General features: G+C 47.1%; 1 protein-coding gene across 1 annotated transcript in view; it reads left to right on the top strand.

The window, feature by feature from the left end:
* Positions 1-13,821, top strand: part of SHANK3 (SH3 and multiple ankyrin repeat domains 3) — a 123,780-nt gene that overhangs the window by 27,528 nt on the left and 82,431 nt on the right. Inside the window, exon 4 of the mRNA XM_038153588.1 lies at positions 11,529-11,732. Within this exon, the coding sequence (XP_038009516.1) occupies positions 11,529-11,732 (204 nt within the window). The remainder of the gene's footprint in view (positions 1-11,528; positions 11,733-13,821) is intronic.

Here is a 13,821-nt window from a genome sequence, read left to right as displayed (position 1 = left end):
GTGGCACTGGGGACACAGGGCTGGCAGAGACCGGTGGCACTGGGGACATGGAGTCTGTGGTCAGTGGCACTGGGGACACAGGGCTGGCACTGGGGACTCATGGGCTGTGTCTGGTGGCACTGAGGACACCAAGTTGGCAGTGAGTGGTGACACTGGGGACACAGAGCTGGCAGAGGCCAGTGGCTTTGGGGACATGGAGTCTGTGGTCAGTGGCACTGGGGACACAGGGCTGGCAGAGGCTGGTGGCACTGGGGACAAAAGCCCATCACTGGTGGCACTGGGGACACTCAGCTGGCAGAGGCTGGTGGCACTGGAGACACTGAGGCTGTGCTCAGTGGCACTGGGGACTCATGGGCCGTGTCTGGTGGCACTGGGGACACGTAGTCTGTGGTCAGTGGCACTGAGGACATCAAGCTCATGCCTGGTGACACTGGGGGCACAGAGCTGGCAGAGGCCACTGGCACTGGGGACATGGAGTCTGTGGCTGGTGACACTGGGGACACCAAGCTGGCAGAGGGCCCTGGGGACACAGGGCGGTCAGAGGCTGGTGGCACTGGAGACACTGAGGCTGTGGCTGGTGGCACTGGGGACACAGGGCTGGCACTGGGGACTCATGGGCTGTGTCTGGTGGCACTGGGGACACTGAGCTGGCTGGTGGCACTGGGGACACCGGGCTGGCACTGGGGACTCATGGGCTGTGTCTGGGGACACTGAGCTGGCTGGTGGCACTGGGGACACCGGGCTGGCACTGGGGACTCATGGGCTGTGTCTGGTGGCACTGAGGACACAGAGCTGGCAGTGACCAGTGGCACTGGGGACACAGAGCTGGCAGAGGCTGGTGGCACTGGGGACATGGAGTCTGTGGTCAGTGGCACTGGGGACTCATGGGCAGTGTCTGGTGGCACTGGGGACACCAAGCCTGTCGCTGGTGGCCCTGGGGACACTGAGCTGTCAGAGGCTGGTGGCACTGCAGGCATGTAGTCTGCGGTCAGTGGCACTGAGGACATCAAGCTCGTGCCTGGTGACACTGAGGACACAGAGCTGGCTGGTGGCACTGGGGACTCATGGGCTGTGTCTGGTGACACTGAGGACACCAAGCTGGCAGTGACTGGTGGCACTGGGGACACAGAGCCTGGCAGAGACTGGTGGCACTGGGGACAGGGAGTCTGTGGTCGGTGTCACTGGGGACACAGGGCTGGCAGTGGCTGGTGGCACTGGGGACACCAAGCTTGTGGTCAGTGGCACTGGGGACATGGAGTCTGTGGCTGGTGGCACTGGGGACTCATGGGCTGTGTCTGGTGACACTGGGGACACAGAGCTGTCACAGACCGGTGGCACTGGGGACATGGAGTCTGTGGTCAGTGGCACTGGGGACACAGGGCTGGCAGAGACCGGTGGCACTGGGGACATCAATGCCATCGCTGGTGGCACTGGGGACACCGAGCTGTCACAGACCGGTGGCACTGGGGACATGGAGTCTGTGGTCGGTGGCACTGGGGACACCAATCCTGTGTCTGGTGGCACTGGGGACACGGAGCTGGCCGAGGGCCATCCCGGAGGTGCCGCTGGAGCTCCGGATCCACGGCCGACGTCCCACCGGCTCTTCCATAAAAACTCTGCTGGAAATGGGAATTCTTTGGGATCCCCGGCATGGGAATTCTTTGGGATCACTGGCATGGAAATTCTCTTGAGATAATTGGGATGGGAATTCTTTGGGATCACAGCATGGGAATTCTTTGGGATCATCAGTTTGGGAATTCTTTGGTATCATCAGGGTGGGAATTCTTTGGTATCATTGGGGTGGGAATTCTTTGGGATCATCAGTTTTCCAGCCCCAAGTCCAGCTCCCTCCAGGCATTCCCGAGGTCAGGAATTCCATAAAGCTCAGGTTATGGAATTCCCATCTTTTCTCTGGGAGCCTCCAGGTGGGGTTTGAAAATCCCGGGAAGTTTTCCAGCCCTCCTGGAATTGTCTCCACCTCTCTTTGAGGACCCCAGCTCCGCTGGATTTGCTCACCCCGAATCCTTGGGATTCCCTGGAAGTGCTGGAATTCCCAGGTGCAGATCTCCCCGCAGTTTTCCTGGGAATGAAGGGCCTTTTCCTTCGGCACATCCTGGTGGGGGGGGTGGTTTCCAGCTTGGAATGTTCTGGAATTCCATGGGAATGGGGAAGTTTTGCAGGGAATGGGGCTGTGGGAAAGGAGGAATTTTTGGGGTCTTTCCTCCTCTTTTCTCCTTCCCTTCCCTTCCCAAGGGTCCTGTGGGGTGACGGGATCCCAATTCCCGCTTCTCCCGCTCGGATTGTGGATGCGGGAGGGAGCAGCTGGGAAAAATCAGGGATGTGCAGCCAGGGAGGAATTTTCTGGAACTTTCCAAAGGTTTTCCTTCCCCGTTTTGTGCTGGCAACCCTTCCTCTTCCCTCTGAAATCATGGAGAAGCCAGAATTCCAATAAAATCCCAGTTGGATTTATCCGGGAGCACCTCCTGGGCATTGGACAGCCCGGGAGTGTCCAGATGGAATTCCAGAGATTTTTCCTGGTGTTTTCCGGAATGTGTTGGATGTCCTAGCCCTGATCTCTCAATCCTTGGAATGCTGGAGTGGGAATTCCCACATTTTGTCCCTTCCAAGTCAATTTTTAACTGGGAGCATCCCAGTTTTCCTCTGGCTTTGCCGAGGAGATTCCTCGGTGTTCCAAGGCTGGGCGGGAATAGGAATTCTGGTTGGGAATTCCTTTGGGATGAGGAAGAGGAGGCTCCTGCCCGTCCCATGTGGCTGATTCCCGGGAAGGGAGGGGGAGAACATGGAAAAGGGAGGGATGAGAGTGGAGATCCCACTGTGGGAATGTGGATTCCAAGGGATGGGAGCACCTGGAAAAGGGAGGGATGAGAGTGGGAATGTGGATTCCAAGGGAAGGGAGAACATGGAAAAGGGAGGGATGAGGGATCGCTCCTTTTCCCACAAATTCCCTGCTTCCATCCCAAGGCTTTCCCGTTCCCCGTTTTCCCGGTACTTAGATCCCAAAATTCACATAGATCCCGAAATTCCTCTCTCCATTCTCCACCGTCTCAGCCATGGGAACGGCGGAAAAAAAGAGGGAAAATCAGGAGAATTCCATTCCTGCAAAGGGAAAATCGGGATGTCGGGAATGGCCCCAAGCCGCTCCCAAACCTTTGATCCTTCCCCGCTTTCGCACTGCGGCAAAAACCCTGGGATGTCGAGAATTCCAATGGAATTTTCCCCTCTTTCAGGGCAGAGTCAAAGCGCTTCCAAACAGGCCGGGAGCTGCTTTTTGCTCGGAGCTTCCCATTGTTTTTCCATGGAAATGCGGCGCCTTTCAGATCCGCCGGATCGCGCTCCATGAATGGAGCAGCTGCTCCGCTTTTTTTTCCCCTCTTCCCCATTTCCATTTTTCCCGTCCCCATTCCTGCAGGTGCTGCCTGCGGATTTTTCCAGGCTTTTTGTGGCTTTTTTTCCCTTTTTTTTTTGGGAGCCGTTTTCCTGTGGTGGCCGTTGGAGCATCCGGAGGGAGGATCCGGATGGAGCGGAGTGAGAGTGTCCCGAAAACCAGTGGGAACCAAACGGATGATTCCCAAAAATCCCATAGAAGGATTCAGGTGCTTTAACCATAAATCCTGGGAAACCTGAGCTTGGAATTCCAAGATCAAATCCAAGCTGGGCCTGATCCCAATCCCAGAGCCCTGAGAGCCACGTCCAGGAATTTCTTGGATTCCTCCGTGGATGCCCATCCCGGCTTTTTGAGCCCCATCCCGGCTTTTCCAGGCCCATCCCGGCTTTTCCAGCCCCTGATCCAGAGGAAACGATGGAAAGCTGCAGTTCCACCACATTTAAGTGGCTTTTTCCACCCCAAATCCAAAACAATTCCATGGAAATAAATCCCATTTGTCCCCAAACAATTCCCCCGGCACATTCCAGAGGGTGCCAAGCAGCAGAACCTCCCAAAATATTCCGGCACAACCCCAAATCCCGGGAATTTCCCCCAGGGCCAAAGTCGCCCTCCGTGAGCTCAATCAAACAAAGTGGATCGATGGGAATCCGAGCAATTCCCGATTTCATCCGGGAGAAATCCGCCGGCAGCGAAATCCGCCCACAAATAACCGGGGCTGCCGCGCCTTCCCTCTCCACGACTTTTTCCAAGGAAAATCCGACTCGGATCAACCCGTGACCGGCACATTTGCAATTTATTCCATTTAAAAGATTTAACCACCGAAATTCCCTTTTTTTTTGTTCCCCTCCCGAGCGGATTTTCTGGAACCGGATGCATCCATTGAAGCAATTTTCATGGAGAACGTCAATCCCATCTTTTCATTTTCCAGCCTTTTTTTTTTTCGGGAAGAGCGCATTCCGTGCCTAATGAAGAGGAATTGTGAGTCCGTTCGAGGCGAGGGAAAAGTTGGCATGAAAAGGAAATTAGTTGGGCACTTGGAAACATTCCTAAAAAAAAAAAAAAATCAGGAATAGCGGCTCTGAATTCCATCTGCTGGATTCCTTGGGAATGTGGGAGCAACCAAAGAGCTCCAGCGCCCACCGGGAACAGGAAAAAAAAAAAGGGAATTTTTTTTTCCCCCCAAGAATTCCTTAAATCAAGGGTTTCTTGTGGCCATCAAAATCTTGGAGTTGGGGGTTCTCTAATTCTGGGAATTGCCTGAAACGGCGGGAATGGGGGAGGGAAAGGAACTCTTGGAAGGGTTCACAGCTGCCATTGGGAAGGGAAGGGAATTCCTGCACGGATTCCCACCGAGGACCCGCAAGGGAACGCCCTGGAGGGGCTGGAAAATCCCATAAATCCTGCTGGGAATCCCAAGAATTCCAGGATTCCCTCATTCCCTTGGGATGCAGATGGGATTCCCGGAGGAGAGTGGGGATTGTATAATTTAAGGAATGCCACGGGATCGGGCCTGGAAAGCCCATGGATACAAAAGGGAGAAGGAAAAGCTGGAATTCCGTGTCCATGGGCAGTTTGTCCCGGCAGCAAATCATGGAAAAGGGGCTGGAATTCATGGGGGATTTAAGGAATGCCCGGGATCCAGAGGGGGAAAGAAGCAGAAGGAGAAAGTTTTGCACATTCCATGGGGAAATTCCGGATCCTGGGGATAAGGGGGGGATGGAGCCTGGCCAGGGAAGGGAATGGAGCTGGGAAAGGGCTGGAAAACTCCAGAGGGGTTTGGGATTTGGGCTCAGCCTGGAGCAGATGCGTCTCCGAGGCTCCTTCGGGACGGGCTCTGGCTCATCCCAGGATTCTCAGGGAAGCTTCTGGAAGCCCTGGGCTGGCCCCGGGACGCCCTCATTCCCGAGGGATTTCCCTTTGCTTCCCGGATTTCCATCAGGGCTGGGCTGGGCTTGGGGTTGGGCGGATCCGGATCCGGGATTTCCCGGCTTTGCCTTTTCCAAAGGGAAATTCCTTTTTTTTTATTTCTTCGCTTAATCCCGGATCCCATCCCACCTCATTCCCACATTTTTTATTATCCCTTTTCCAGCTTTTTCCAAGGTGATATCCGTGAATATTTTAATTAATTAATTCAAACCGCCCCAAAGAAAGGATTAATTAGCGCTCATCCATTCCCATGCTCCAGGAATTTTGCTTTTCCATGGAAAAATTCCTTCAGCCGGGCTGCTAAAACACATTTTTCCAAATGATCCCGGTTGGAATCAAACATTCCGGAGCCGCTTTTGTCCCGGATCTTCAATTATCCTGACATTCACGGGTCATTGATTACATTGATTAATTAATTAATTATGGTTGATTAATTAACCAATCAAATCCCCCCCCCCACTCCCATCGGGGATCGATGGAAATTCCGGCTTTTTGTTTTTATCCTGGCTTTTCACGGGATGAGGGAAGCCTGGAGTGAGGAGCGGGAGAAGGAACGAGCTCGTCCTTGGGAATGATGGATTGTTTTCTTCCCTGGAAAACGATTTCTGGGAGGTTTTGTTGGGATTTTGGGAAAATTTGGGTGGGAAAAGTCCTTAAATAGCCTCAGATTCCAAAGGGGATCCGGGATGATCCAAGCTCATCCAACCCTGCCTGAAATGGGATAAAAATTCCCTGAAAAAATTCAAAAATGAGGAATTGTCCAAGCCCACTTCTGTTAATTAGCAATAAATAAATATTAACTGATTAATAATTTCTTTATTAATCCTTTATTAATCAATATTTCCTGCCCAATTCCTCCTTTTCCCTCCCTTCCCATTAAATCCCCTTTGGAATTTCGTCAGATGCGAATCCCGATTTGATTTGGCATTGAGCAAAATCCTGCCATTTATTATTCAGCTTTCCCATGGTTAATTCCCATTTTTCCAGCAAAAAGTTGGAATTTTTATCCACACCTCTTTCAACATGCGTTTTCCCAGATTTTTTTTTTCACGGATGCATCAAATCCTTGTTTTTTCTTGGCCGGTTTGGAGTTTTCCCAGCATTTTTTTTTTTTTGGTGCTGTCGCATCCTAAATAATCAGATCCTTGTTTTTTTTGTGGGAAGCAGGAGAGAAAATTCCGTAGGAATGTGCGGGAAGCCGGGAATTAATGGAAGGAAAATCCCGATTTTAACCGGCTAAAACACAGATGGAACGGAAAATTCTCCCTTTATTCCCCAGCTCGGAATTCCAGATTATTCCCAGGAATCTGAGCGAGGAGCTGGAGGCTGGAATTTCCTGGGAACGGCCCCTGGAAGCGTCGGACCAATCCCGGCAGGATTGATCCGGAGGGGAGTGGTTGGATAAATTTATCAACATTCCCGGGATTTCTTTGGCTTGGGAGTCAAAGCTCCGGAGCGGCCGCTTCCAGAGGATCCATGGAAAACAGGGGTACCCCATCCATGGAAAACAGGGATACCCCATCCATGGAAAACAGGGATACCCCATCCATGGGATTTTGTCCCCTCGGAGCATCCGGGGGGACACGGAGGGAGGACAAGGAAAAGATGGAGCCACCAGTGGGAAAAGTTGGGAATTTTCGCTCCGGGATGGAGCAGCCGGTGAGTGCTGGAGTTTCCAAGGAATTCCCGCCGGGATTGGAGGGATGAAGAGGATGAGGAGGGAGGAATGATGGCATTCCAAGTGGTGATTCCATAGGGAAAAGGGATTTTTGGGAAGGAGCCGCCTTCGAGATCGAAAGAGCAACGAACGGATCCGGGATTTTCCATGGAAAACCGGCAAATCCAGGAAGGAATTCCCGGGGAAGTTTAACCATTGGGTTTTCCTGGGAATGCGGCGGCCAAAGGGGTTTGGAATCTTGAATAGGATTGGATATAAAGGATGGGAATTCTGAGAAATTCCCAATTTGGAAATTTCAATTTGGATTGAATTAAAGGCTCCAGAGTGGCCACTTCCAGAGGCTTCCGCTGGAGCTGAATCCCAAGAATTTCTGGAAGGGCTGGAGCAGCTCCAGGGGGAAGGGAAGGAGCTTGGAATGGGAAACATTCCTGAGGATGAGGAATGGAATTTTTTTTTGGGAAAGCACCGAGGAAAGGAGGGAGAACATTCTAAGGTTAAGGTGTTCAAAATTTGGGAAGGAATTTTGGGAAGAAGGAGACGCGAGGGCGAAGATCCAGCAGATCCTGGAATTCCTGAGGGATCAGGAAAAATCCTGGAAAATTCCTGGAAAAGTGAGGCAAGGGTGCTTCTTCCCAAGGGAAAATTCCAGCCTCAATCTGTTGGATCAGGAGCTGCCAGGGATGGACTGGGAAGGCTTTTCCAGGAATTGTGGTGTTTCCTTGGAATTCCTGATGGCTTTCCTTGTGTGTTTCGGGATGGGAAAAATGGGGATCCGAGGGAAACCTTTATCCTGGAAAAGTGATGGAGCAAATCCCGTGGGAAGCCCTAGGCAGGATGGGGGAAGTGGAATCCCTGGAAAAGCCTGGGGGATCCAGCAGATGCCTGTTGTTCCTGGATGGATCAGGAAAAATCCTGGAAAAATCCTGGAAAAGTGAGGCAAGGGCCACGCTGGTGCTGCTTTCCAAGAGAAAATTACAGCCTCAATCCATTGGATCAGGAGCTGCGAGGGATGGACTGGGATGGCTTTTCCAGGGAATTGTAGGGTTTCCTTGGAATTCCTGGCGGTTTTCCTTGTGGGGAGCCTTTATCCCAGAAAACTGATGGAGCAAATCCCATGGGAAGCCCTGGGTGGGATGGGGGGAGTGGATTCCCTGGAAACATTCCAAGGTTTTGGGGACTTTGGGAATATTGGGACGGCCGGGGCTGTTGGTGCTGTGGGAATTCTGGGATTTTTTGGACGGAGTTTTGAACCGTGAATCACCGGGTGGGATTTTGGGATTGGGTTTTGTGGGATGACACAACATCCAACACCCTTCCGGACGGATCAGCCCCTGATTCACCGGAAAATCCCAAATCCTTTGTTTTTCTGGCTTCAGGAACTCCAGGTGCTTCCTGGATCCTCCCTCTCACCCTTATCCCTTTTTTTTTTTGCTGGAAGCGGCTTCTCCCAGCATGGAATTAAACTCCAGGAATGGCAGGGCCGGAACTTTCCTCAGGAGATGATCTAAGCCCCGAAATTCCTGCTTTTTTTTTTTTTTTCCCAGCTGGCTCCACAAACTGGTCCCAGTTTGACTTTGGAGGGTGGGAAAAAAATCCCTGTGGATTCCCCCTCACTTCCAGGACTGCTTTTCCCTGGATCTCCAAAATTCCCAACTTTTTCCTAGGATTGTGGTCGGGAACGATGGGAATGGTGACACCCAGCCCGGCCTGAGGTGGGATTTGGGAGCTCCAGGTGGGAATTCCCATGGATATTCACAATCCTGTGGCTCTGATCCCTTCTCCCGCCAACCTGCGGAAATCCAGGAGAATCCCGTGGGATTTTCCACCCTGTGGGAATGAGAATGCTGCTGGAATGGCACGGAAGGAGTGATTGGGAAGAAAAGCAGGATCCTGGGAGAAATCCAAAGAGAATCCTTGGAGGAAAGCCGGGAATGTTCCCTGGGCATGGACTGGGGATGGAACTTTGGCCCGGGTTTAGGAGGAGCCATGTCGGGATCCATGTCGGGATCCATTCCCAAATCCCTTCCCGGGAATCCATTCCCAAATGCAGATCTCTGCCCAGATCCACTCCCAAATCCACATTGGGATCCACATTGGGATCCATGCCCGGATCCATTCCTGAATCCGTGTCCGGATCCATGCCCGGGTCCATTCCCAAATCCACGTCGGGATCCATGTCAGGATCCATTACTGAATCCATTTTGGGATCCATTCCCAAATCCACTTTGGGATCCATTTTGGGATCCATTCCTGAATCCATGTCAGGATCCATTTAGGGAACCATGCCCGGATCCATCCTCAAATCCATGTCAGGATCCATTTTGGGATCCATTCCTGAATCCATGTCAGGATCCATGCCCGGACCCATTCCCAAATCCATGTCAGGATCCATTTAGGGATTCCTGAATCCATGTCGGGATCCATGTCAGGAGCCATGCCTGGATCCTTTCCCAGATCCATGTTGGGATCCATTTAGGGATCCATTCCTGAATCCATGTCAGGATCCATTTAGGGATCCATTCCCAAATCCACTTTGGGATCCATTTCGGGATCCATTCCTGAATCCATGTCAGGATCCATTTAGGGAACCAGGCCCGGATCCATCCTCAAATCCATGTCAGGATCCATTTAGAGATCCATTCCTGAATCCATGTCGGGATCCATCTAGGGATCCATTCCCAGATCCATGTCGGGATCCATTTAGGGATCCATGTTGGGATCCATTCCCGGATCCATGTCCGGGTCCGTGCCCGGAGCGTGGCAATTCCTCAGGGACCGACACGGTTTCCTCGTCCTTTGTTTCTTCATTTTTTAATGTAAAACATCAGGAAAACTTGGGAATTCCTCATTTCCTATGGATTTTCCCCCTCCCAGAACCCCCCAAAACCCCAACTCTCCCCTTTCCCTCCTTCTTCTCCCCTATTCCCATGGAAAATCCTGTGAATTCCCATTTTCTCCCTCTCTTTCCCTACGGATTTCCCTCTGGAATCCACAATGGGAACACACAATTTTTTTTTCATTTTTAAAATCAAAACTTAGGAATTCCTGATTTTCCATAGGTCTGAACCCCAAAAACCCCAACTCCCCCCTTTTCTTCCTTTATTCCCCCATTCCTTGGAGGACCTGGTGAATTCCCGTTTTCTCCCGATGGATTTTCCTTTGGAATTCACAGTGGGAACACCCAATTTTTTGTGGTTTTTTAACAATTTAGCCATAAAAAATGGAGAATTCCTCGTTTCCCATAGCTCTGCCCTCTCCAAACCCCCACAAATCCCTTTCCCTCTGGCATTCCCCCATTCTCTGGAGAACCTGGTGAATTCCCATTTTCTCCCTATGGATTTCCCTTTGGAATCCACAGTGGGAACACCCAATATTTTTTTGGTTTTTCAACAATTGAGCCATAAAACCCGGGGAATTCCTCTTTTCCCAAAGCTGTGCCCTCTCCAAACCCCCACAAACCCCCTTCCCCCCCCCCAATTCCCCCATTCCCTGGAGAACCTGGTGAATTCCCGTTTTCTCCCTCTGTTTCCCTTTGGAATTCACAGTGGGAACACCCAATTTTTTTGGTTTTTCAACAATTTTGCCATAAAACCCGGGGAATTCCTCGTTTCCCAAAGCTCTGCCATCTCCAAACCCCGACTCCCCCTTTCCCCCCCTCCTTCCCCCATTCCCTGGAGAACCTGGTGAATTCCCATTTTCTCCTTCTGTTTTCCTATGGATTTCCCTTTGGAATCCACAGTGGGAACACCCAATTTTTTTGGTTTTTCAACAATTTCGCCATAAAACCTGGGGAATTCCTCGTTTCCCATAGCTCTGCCCTCTCCAAACCCCCACTCCCCCTTTCCCTCCCTCATTCCCCCATTCCCTGGAGAACCTGGTGAATTCCGGTATTCTCCCTCCATTTCCCTTCGCAATCCACAGTGGGAACACCCAATTTTTTTGTTTTTTTTCAACAATTTAGCCATAAAACCTGGGGAATTCCTCGTTTCCCATAGCTCTGCCCTCTCCAAACCCCTTTCCCTCCCTCATTCCCCCATTCCCAGGAGAACCTGGTGAATTCCGGTATTCTCCCTCCATTTCCCTTCGCAATCCACAGTGGGAACACCCAATTTTTTTGGTTTTTTTTTAAAACCCGGGGAATTCCTCATTTTTTTTCCAAACAATTTAGCCATAAAACCTGGGGTTTTTTTAACAATTCCTCGAATTCCTCTTTTCCCATAGCTCTGCCCTCTCACAAACCCCTTTCCCTCCCTCATTCCCCCATTCCCAGGAGAACCTGGTGAATTCCGGTATTCTCCCTCCGTTTCCCTTCACAATCCACAGTGGGAACACCCAATTTTTTTGGTTTTTTCAACAATTTCGCCATAAAACCCGGAGAATTCCTCATTTCCCATGGCTCTGCCCTCTCCAAACCCCCACGATCCCCTTTCCCCCCTCATTCCCCCATTCCCCAATCCCCCGCCGCCCCGTTCCTGGCGTTTTCCGCGCGCTGACGCGGCGTTCCGTGCGCGTCCCCAGAAGTGTCTGCGGCTGAACCCCGACGTGCCGGTGTGGGTGTCCAAGCAGCGGATCCTGTGCACGCTCAACCACAGCCTCAAGGATGTGCTCAACTACGGCCTCTTCCAGCCCGCCTTCAACGGCCGCGCCGGAAAGTTCCTGGACGAGGAGCGGCTGCTGCGCGAGTACCCGCTGAACCCCGACACGCCCGTGCCCTACCTGGAGGTGACACCGCGCCGGGGGCTGGGGGCGTGGCTTCAATTACCTCAAATTAAATGTTATCTTATTTTATTTTATTTTATTTTATTTTATTTTATTTTATTTTATTTTGTTTTGTTTTATTTTATTTTATTTTATTTTATTTTGTTTTGTTTTATTTTATTTTATTTTGTTTTGTTTTATTTTATTTTGTTTTATTTTATTTTATTTTATTTTATATTGTTTTGGTTTTTTATTTTGTTTTTTTTAATTTTGTATTGTTTTATTTTGTTTTATTTTATTTTGTTTTATTGATTAATTTTGGTTTTTGTTACATTATTTTGTTTTATTTTTATTTTAATTATTTAATTTTATTTTATTTTATCTTATTAATTTATTTAGTTTTGCTTATTTTATTTTATTTTATTTTATTTTAATATTATGATATTTTATGATATTTTATTTAATTAATATTAATTCATTTTTACTTTTATTTTATTGTATTTCATTTTATTTTATTTTACTTTAAAAATATTTTCGTTTTATTTTATTTTATTTTATTTCATTTCATTTCATTTTGTTTTATTTTATTTTATTCATTATTTTGTTTTGCTTATTTTATTTTATTTTATTTTATTTATTTTAATTTTATGATATTTTTTTTTATTTTATTTTAAATAATTTTTACTTTTATTTTATCGTGTTTCATTTTAATTTACTTTGAAAATATTTTATTTTGTTTATATTTTATTTTATTTTAATTTATGATACTTTATTTATTTTTAAAATTCATTTTTACTTTTATTTTATTGTGTTTTATTTCATTTTAGTTTAAAAATATTTTATTTTGTTTTTATTTTATTTCATTTTGTTTTATTGTCTTTCATTTTATTTTCTTTCATTTTACTTTGATTTTAAATTATTTAACCTTTAAAATATTTTCTTTTGTTTAATTTCCTTTTGATTCATTTTTTAATTAATTTTGTTTACTTTTGTTTTATTATATATCTTTATATTTTGTATCTATATTATCTCTTTTGTCTGTATGTCTCTTATCTCTTCTCCATGGTCTTTATCTCATATTCCTTATCTCTTATCTCTTTTTTATCTCTCATCTCTTATCTGATATTATTTATCTCTTACACTTCATCTCTCCTCTTTTATCTATGCTTATATCTTATCTCTTATCTCTTATATCTTATCTCTTATCTCTTATCTCTCATCTCTTATCTTTTATCTCTTCCCTCTTGTATTCAGTTATCTCTTATCTTTGTGTGTCACTTATCTCTCTTGCCTTTATCATATTTATCCTTATCTTTTATCTTTATCTATTATCTTTATCTTATCTTCATCTATATCTTATGTTATATCTTATCTTTATCTTTTATCTTTTATCTTTATATTTATCTTTATCATCTTTATCATCTTTATCACCTTTATCACCTTTATCTTTATCTTTATCTTTATCTTTATCTTTATCTTTATCTATTTTAACTTTATAATTATCATTATCATTATCTTTATCTCTATCTTTATCTATTTTATCTTTATCTCTATCTTTATATATTTTATCTTTATCTTTATCATTATGTTATATTTGATATTTATCTTTATATTTTCCTTTATCTCATGTTCATTTCACTCTTATCTCTGTTCATCTCTTATCTCTTATCTCTGTTTACCTCTTATCTAATTTATCTCACGTTCCTTCATCTCCCATGCCTTATCTCCGTTTATCTCTCATATCTGTGAGATGTTCTCTTATCTCTCGTCCCTTATCTCATACTCACTTCTCTCTCCTCTCTTTATCTCCTCTCTCTTATCTCATATCTGTCTGTTAGATTGTATCGCATCTACCTTAGATGATATCGATCTCCTTACCTCTTTTCTCTTATATCCATCTCTTATCTCCCATCAATCTCTTATCTCCTATCCATCTCTCTTATCTCCTATTGTTTTCTTATCTCTTATCGCTCTTAATATCTTATCAATCTCTTATCTCTTATCATCTATAATCTCTTATCCATATATTATCACTTATATCTCTTATCGATCTCTTATCTCTTGTCCATCTCTTATCTCCCATCAATCTCTTATCTCTTATCCATCTCTTATC

This window comes from Motacilla alba, chromosome 1A (genome assembly GCF_015832195.1).
Source record: "Motacilla alba alba isolate MOTALB_02 chromosome 1A, Motacilla_alba_V1.0_pri, whole genome shotgun sequence".
Classification (NCBI taxonomy): domain Eukaryota; kingdom Metazoa; phylum Chordata; class Aves; order Passeriformes; family Motacillidae; genus Motacilla; species Motacilla alba.
This window is presented reverse-complemented; position numbering and strand designations above follow the sequence as displayed.